The sequence below is a fragment of the Neoarius graeffei genome, chromosome 24 (genome assembly GCF_027579695.1).
Source record: "Neoarius graeffei isolate fNeoGra1 chromosome 24, fNeoGra1.pri, whole genome shotgun sequence".
In the NCBI taxonomy this organism is placed as follows: domain Eukaryota; kingdom Metazoa; phylum Chordata; class Actinopteri; order Siluriformes; family Ariidae; genus Neoarius; species Neoarius graeffei.
Genome location: NC_083592.1, coordinates 27,661,489 through 27,669,801, shown reverse-complemented (window position 1 = coordinate 27,669,801; position 8,313 = coordinate 27,661,489). Strand labels below are relative to the sequence as shown.

General features: G+C 39.5%; 1 protein-coding gene across 2 annotated transcripts in view; it reads right to left on the bottom strand.

The window, feature by feature from the left end:
* Nucleotides 1-3,205: 3,205 nt before the first annotated feature.
* Nucleotides 3,206-8,313, bottom strand: part of cert1a (ceramide transporter 1a) — a 61,159-nt gene continuing 56,051 nt past the window's right edge. For both annotated transcript variants that reach the window (XM_060906959.1, XM_060906958.1), the window contains 4 exons: nucleotides 8,180-8,308; nucleotides 7,612-7,741; nucleotides 7,388-7,520; nucleotides 3,206-4,474 (listed from right to left, as the gene is read on the bottom strand). In XM_060906959.1, coding sequence (XP_060762942.1) covers nucleotides 7,393-7,520; nucleotides 7,612-7,741; nucleotides 8,180-8,308 — 387 coding nt within the window. In that variant the 3' untranslated portion in view covers nucleotides 3,206-4,474; nucleotides 7,388-7,392. The remainder of the gene's footprint in view (nucleotides 4,475-7,387; nucleotides 7,521-7,611; nucleotides 7,742-8,179; nucleotides 8,309-8,313) is intronic.

The window sequence follows — 8,313 nt, the reverse complement described above, 5'->3', positions numbered from 1 at the left end:
AATTGTCATCAGCGCTCAGTTCAGAAGCCTGCATCTCTGATGGTATGGGGGTCGCATTAGTGCGTGTGGCATGGGCAGCTTACACATCTGGAAAGACACCATCAATGCTGAAAGGTATATCCAGGTTCTAGAGCAACATATGCTCCCATCCAGACGACGTCTCTTTCAGGGAAGACCTTGCATTTTCCAACATGACAATGCCAAACCACATAGGGCATCAATTACAGCATCATGGCTGCGTAGAAGAAGGGTCCGGGTACTGAACTGGCCAGCCTGCAGTCCAGATCTTTCACCCATAGAAAACATTTGGCGCATCATAAAATGGAAGATACGACAAAAAAGACCTAAGACAGTTGAGCAACTAGAAACCTACATTAGACAAGAATGGGTTAACATTCCTATCCCTAAACTTGAGCAACTTGTCTCCTCAGTCCCCAGACGTTTACAGACTGTTGTAAAGAGGAAAGGGGATGTCTCACAGTGGTAAACATGGCCTTGTCCCAACTTTTTTGAGATGTGTTGTCATCTCATCTCATTATCTCTAGCCGCTTTATCCTGTCCTACAGGGTCGCAGGCAAGCTGGAGCCTATCCCAGCTGACTACGGGCGAAAGGCGGGGTACACCCTGGACAAGTCGCCAGGTCATCACAGGGCTGACACATAGACACAGACAACCATTCACACTCACATTCACACCTACGGTCAATTTAGAGTCACCAGTTAACCTAACCTGCATGTCTTTGGACTGTGGGGGAAACCGGAGCACCCGGAGGAAACCCACGCGGACACGGGGAGAACATGCAAACTCCACACAGAAAGGCCCTCGCCAGCCACGGGGCTCGAACCCGGACCTTCTTGCTGTGAGGTGACAGCGCTAACCACTACACCACCGTGCCGCCCAGATGTGGTGTTGTCATGAAATTTAAAAAAAAAAAAAAAAAAATCACCTAATTTTTCTCTTTAAATGATGCATTTTCTCAGTTTAAACATTTGGTATGTCATCTATGTTCTATTCTGAATAAAATATGGATTTTAGAAACTTCCACATCATTGCATTCCGTTTTTATTTACAATTTGTACTTTGTCCCAACTTTTTTGGAATCGGGGTTGTAATTGTGAATGCTGTCCTCCCCCAAATATGACTCATTTTTCTAGAGAAAACACAAATGTTTTTATAATTGAAACACGAGATAGAAATTTATAAATTTAGAAAAAAAAATGCAATTCAATCATTGTTTTTTTTCTGATGCACTGTTGCATATGATCAGTTAATACAGAATTAGTTTCCTCTTCATTTCTATATATATAATAACCCTAAATCAAAAAACCTCAGACTCAAAACACAATGATTTGAAGAAAAAGAGTTACACTTTATAACAAAGTATGTGGACACCTGACCATAACACCCATATGTGGTTGTTAAACATCCCGTTCCTGCTTTACTCCCCCTTTGCTGTTATAATAACCCGTCCTCTTCTGGGAAGGCTTTCCGTTACATTTTGGAATGTGGCTTTGCCCATTCAGCCACAGTAGGTGTTCGTGAAATCAGGCACTGATCTGGGTTGCAACTAGTGTTCCAATTCATCCCCATAGGTGTTCAGTGTGGTTGAGGTCAGGGCTCTGTGCAGGACACAAGAGTTCTTCCTCTCCAGCCTTGACAAACCATGTCTTCATGGAGCTCACTTTGTGCACAGCAACACTGTCATGCTGGAACAGGTTTGGGCCTCTTCGTTCCAGCGAAGGGAAATTGTAATGCTACAGTATACAAAGACAACCTATACAATTGCGTCATTCCACGTATATGGCAGCAGACTGGGGAAGAACCACATGGGTGTAATGGTTAGGTGTCCACAAACTTTTGGCCATATCATGCACTGTTGCATGTAAGGAATAAAACAAGACAGGATGTGCTATTATAGGAAAAAAAAAAAAAAAAAAAAAATCAATGACAGGATAGTGTGATGCAGCCCAACGACATCAGTCACAAATGATGTATACCATAGTTTGCCAGCTATTAACATTGTCAGTTTATTAGTGAATGATTATTCTATATTTGAAACTTAATAGATTTGTGCTGAGAATATTGTGCACAGTGGTCAAGTTCATTACAGCTTTGTTTGTCAAGGAGTTATTTTTCAATCTTGAAACTCTGACAACTCGTTATACAGTAACTTTTTTTTTTTTTTTAAATGCAACACGTTTTTTACTTCCATCTCTTTTTGTTTGCGAGATCACTGAAAGCAAATGTGATTAGATGAGCAAATCCTGCACAAAATGACCGTATGAGTAAGGCATTCCTTTATTTAGGAAATGACATAAGATGGACAAGCATACTTTTTTTTTTGAGTACTGTCTAGTTTTGGGTCCGATTTTGAAGTCTGAGCAGTATCTGAAATCCATAAAACTGAATAGATTTGTGGGCATCTGAATACATGATACAACTCGGGCAAGAAAAAAAAAAAAAAAACAGTGTTATGCATTTTGTCAATAAAATTTAAGAATAGTGCTGTGTTACAGATAACTGATAATTGAGGTCACCTGTGCCAATATGCATCCAAACTAACTTAATAAATCAAATATACAAATAACCCTAAATCACAAACTCAATAAAGTAACAGTTATATACTCTGAATGAACATGAAGTGCTGAAGTCTCATTCAAATGCATTTCGGAAAGTATTTGGATAATGAGGCAGTGCAAGGTTGGCGTGTTATTTGAGGGCGTCTTACGTTAGCAAAGACTGACAGACAGAGACAGACAGACAGACAGACAGACAGACACTCACCTCACCAGAGTGTGCACTGGCCAATCAGCTCACCCTGCATCACATCGCACCAGGATCAGGGCAGCTGATTGGCTGAGACTCTTTGGGACTCTAGACCTGCTGAAAGAAATGTAGTGCCCCTCTCTCTCTCTCTCTCTCTCACACACACACACACACCTGAGGTAGTGCAAGTCCTGCAGAAGTCTAATCTCCAGCAGTAAATCTTTTGGCACTCTACTGATAATTGGCTTGCTGGCTTTGGCTCAATGTATGACTGGTGTAAAGTTACATTAGAGTAGAGAAGGTGATTCAATTGTCTTTTTAAGAATTTGTTTATAAAGATAATTATCCGACATAAATCCACATAACATTTTACTTGTTAAAACGTCTTGTTTCTCAAACATAAAAGTTGCCCAATTAACAATAACACTAAATTACACCATAAAGCCAGAAAATATTTATTCACATCCTCATACATTTTAATCATTAAAGAGTGCTATAAACATGTATTTGCTTACTGCATATTCACAATAAATTTGTCAACAAAAAAAAGCATTCTGGAAAGTTCAGCGGCGCATATTAACAGGCACTATAATCTGTATATTTATTTCATACATACCACCCGCTATAAAAATCACTCATACATATGATTATCATTTGGCAGCGTGTAAACTGATTGTAAAGCAACGCTTTTATAATTAGTGCAAATATGAACATTAACACAGATTTCTCTGTAGTTAACAAAATTAAGCCTTACAACAAGGTGAACTCAGAATTCACACTTTGAGCACAGGCTACAACAAACACACACTTCTTGTACATGATTAAAGTTATTCGGTCAAATAAGGCTATAGATAAATATGATACATTTTATTCAGGTCCAATGAAATCATGAAATGACCAGGAAATATCTGGTAAATACACTTATGCCTTGTGTATAACATAAGGGCATATCCAAAATGAATGCTCAAAAGGAAGGTAGTTCTGTATTATTTGGTGAAATGCTTTACAAAACATTTACAAAAGTGGATCTAAATCTTTCCCCAATTTTTTTTTTTTTTTACAGTGACAGTATAGTCATAGTGCTATCCAGTTCTTCAATCTCTGTATCTTGCATGTTTTAACCTCTACCACGTGCACAAAATTATATACATACAATTAAGACAGAGGGCACTAAAAGAAAAGGTTTTTATTTAAAGCTCTTCACATTCTCTATCGATCAAAGCAGAGAACTTGTACCCCATACAGGAAAACTACATAAGGCCTAAAGAAACCTGTTCTAACTGAGAAAGTGTTTCATTAAAGGCATTCAAGTTTAGTGTTTAAATTTTAATAAAGACATGACTCAATGTGCAAGTAATATGAATACAAATTTTTTTTTTTTTTTTACAAAAGCCATAACACTAACACTTACAAAAGCCAAAGCAGACAAAAACCACCAGTAACCATGCCCTCAACACGAGAAGGACTGTACCGTATATGCAGTCACTGTGTAAAATGAATACTGTGAGATTTTCTGGAATCCTGTATAAGAACATTGATCTTCCTGATCCAGAACACTGCATTTCATATGACTGCTGGATAAAAGATTCCTGGGTAACGTAGCTCTGTGAATCTCTTGCCCTGATTGAGATTTAGTGTGTGCAGGGATGGATAAGGCCTCTTACAGACATGTTTATGGGACGATGGCAGATGGCACAGGGCAGGCAACCTATAGGAAAATGTACAAACCCAAATCAGAAAAAGTCCAGACGGTATGTTGAAATTCATATTAAAACGGAAAACAATTATTTGTAAATAATCTTTGACCTGTATAGAGATCTTGCAGTCACGTGACCGGAAAGTACACAACCGCCATCTTGTCGGTCAAAAACACAGCTGAATACTGCTGCACTCGTGTCCAGAATGGATCAATTTCAACCGACGGACTACACGGCTCATTTTTCTAATGAACAGATAACTAGATATATGTCTAAAATAAACGATCTACAGATTTATGACCCTTATGGCTTACCGGACAGAGTTTTCACGACCGGATTTTGAACTGCCAGAGGTGGAATACCCAGACATGTATAATTACCTCATTAACTTTCCCTCGCTGTTCAGTGGTGAAGCACTGCATGCTTATAAATCTCTGGACAGTCATCTTTACAGAAACTCAGGATTTATCAGCGACTCAGATGTGGCATCTTGTAAACAAGAATCCTCATTGGATGGGTAAGTCACTTAAGTATTGAGTATAGCACTGACCAGCCGATTGTAGAATAGAATAAGGTAATTCCAAATCGTCCGTCTTGTTTACATGGATCTGGCGTTGGAGAGGTAGAGGCTTGGCAGTGGAGATTTGAGTGGCTGTTTTCTGAGCTTAGTCAACAGGCCAGCTCTGCCTGTAGCCTCGCTTTTGCTTCCTCTCCCGGCGCCGCCTCCTTCGCTTTGCTTCCAATAAAAATCCACGGAGACCCCGCTGGTCTCGCTATCTCGTCCGGAATGTTTTTTTTTTTTTTCTCGTCCGGAATGTTGTGCATGCGATGGAAATCGCTACAAACCGTCATTTTCTGCTGGAAACCAATGTCCAGTAAGTCCATACGGTTGTAGTGGATATTGAAGTCCGGTACAGACGAACAACACGCAAAAATACACACAAAAAACGTGCACAGGTAGGGAGGGCTTGTAGCCGCAGCCGTTGTAGTAGAATTGTATATAGTAGGGTTTTCCACAAGAAAAGGTAGAAGTAAAAGCAGAAGTAGAACCAGAAGTAGAAGGCGGAATATGGCGTTTGACCGACAAGATGGCGTCTGTCACAATCTGGATCGGCTGTGACGTCACATGCAAGTGCTCCATTGTACGCAAAACAATACAACAGCACATTTGATGTTTTACTTCAGGAATTTTTTTTTTTTTGGGGGGGGGGTCCCCAGAATAAATACTTTTCAATTTTGATTCTTGCAACACATTGCAAAAAGTTGGGACAGTAAAGCATTTACCACTTTGTAATGTTCTCATTCCTTCCTACAACACTTAAAAGATGTTTAGGGGCTGAAGACACCAAATGATAGTGTTTCAGGTGTGGGGTTTTTTTGGTGGTTTTTTTTTTTTGGTCCCATTCTTCCTGTAAAACAAGTTTTCAGGTGTGCAACAATACAGGGTCCATGTCATTTTTTGTTCCAAAATTCACCACACTTTTTTTTTTTTTTTTTATTGGGGACAGAGAGGACAGGCACCATCTACAAAGGCATGACTGTGGAAGAAATATGTGCAGAATGTGGTTTTGCCTTGTCTTGTTGAAATATCCCAGGAAAAACTGTGGGTGGTAGAAATGGGCAACTGGACTTGCTTGAAGATTCTTGAAAACGTTTCACCTCTCGTCCAAAAGGCTTCCTCAGTTCTGTCTGACTAATAGGGAGTATCAGATATTTATCCTCTCCTGGCTCAGAATCAGAATTCTGATGACCAGCTCATCTAAAGTGTCATTGAGGCATCATGTTGGTGTGGGTCACTGGAGGCTGGGTGTGAACGGCGGGTCATTAGGGTGATCAATGGCAATCTGACTCTCTCTGTCCTCCTGTGAGTCACTGAAAACAGCTGGGTCCTGGCGTACACCCAGCCGTCTGGGTGATCTGATACTCCCTATTAGTCAGACAGAACTGAGGAAGCCTTTTGGCCGAGAGGTGAAACGTTTTCAAGAATCTTCAAGCAAGTCCAGTTGCCCATTTCTACCACCCACAGTTTACTATGACCTGGATGATTGAGAATCTTCACAGACATGATCCCAGGAAAAAAGTTGCCAACTTGAAGGCAGTACATGTTGCTCCAAAATCTCAATGTACTTTTCTGCATTAATGCTCCATCACAGAAGTGCAAGTTATCTTCGCCAAGAGCACTGACACAACCCCATACCGTGACACACCCTGGCTTTTGGATTTGTTGCTGGTAACAGTCTGGATGGTCCTTTTCATCTTTGCTTCGGAGAACACACCATCCATTTCTTCCAAAAAACAAAACAAAACCTGGAATACTGATTTGTCTGACTACAATACACATTTCCACTGTGTGATGTTCCATCCCAGATGCCTCTAAGCCCGGAGAAATCAATGACGCTTCTGGACGCGGTCACCACAAGGCTTCCTTTTTACACGATGAAATTTTAACTGGCATTTGTGGTTGCAATTCTGTATTATAGTGTTTACCAAAGCAATCCTGAACCCATGCGGTTATATCAGCTACAGATGAATGACGGTTCTTGATACAGTGCCGTCTGAGGGATCAGAAATCACGGGTGTTCAGCTTAGGCTTGGGCCCTTTATGCACCAAAATTCCTCCAGATTTTTTTAATTGTTTAAATGTTATGTACTGTAGAGGATGACATATCCAAATCCCTTTATATAGCTTTCTTTATGCACCTTTTTTCAATATTAACAAATGAAGTTGACCAGACAAAAACATGAAACACCTTGGGTTCATACTGTCTGTAATGAAATACAAGTTGAAGTAAATTTACAAAATCACTGCTTTCTTTTTTTAATTTGCATTTTCAATACCATCCCAACTTTTTCTTATTTGTGGTTGTACGAATATTCGTAGTGTGATGTAAACTGCTGCTTCACAAGTTAAGTGCTGACATTACCTTTTTTAAAAGAGGATTGCTTTGTCGCTGGTCTTATCTTGAACATATGATGTGAAGCGCTTTAGGAATTTTGGATATTCACGTTTGGCCACCGCACGCAAGACTGATGCTGGTGCCCATCCACCTGGATTCACTACATTCAGTAAAATGTGTTTTAATACAGTAGTAGTATACCGCATTATGAAATGATGCGTGTTTGAAGAGTAAACAGGACTTATACTCACCATTAGCTACATAAGTTATTTTACAGAGTATATTGTCTCTGCCGAGCTCTTTGTTGCCCTCTGGTGGACTGACTAGTGTCTGGCAGATCATGGCCACATTGATTTTGGCACGGATGCACCTACTTGTGGGCTGGAAAATAAAGTGGGCACATGATAGGGCTGAGTGATATTAAAATGATATTTGAAATATTAAGTTAAATGATAATTTTTGAGCACAGTGGTTATCAGGTGTCAATACTTTTATAATACTACCGATATCAGCTATAACAAGTAATTGGATATTAAACTATTTCTATTGTGCCAACTGTAATTTCCTTCCATTTTCTTGTCATGCACTTTTTTTTTTTTTAAACAAACCAACAAAATCTGATTTTATAAAAATGGCTTCACATTGTCATCGTTTCTTGTTTTGTCGTCACTTTTTTGGCCACATCATCCACACTCAATTCATGGTATTCATATGATACATTCATGCTTACTATATAAATTGGACAAGTGTCAATTAAGTATTAAGACTATTAATTAAGTTTAAGACAAGAAACATACAAGTATAAAAATGGTCCCTTACTGGATATCTGTCGTGATCTACAGAAAAATTGCACACAATCCACGTATCTGGTTCATTCTCATTTGTGGAGAGGATTTTGCGGATAACGGACAGATAAAGGATGTCCCTTTGTGAAGCAGGCCACACCCTCTAAA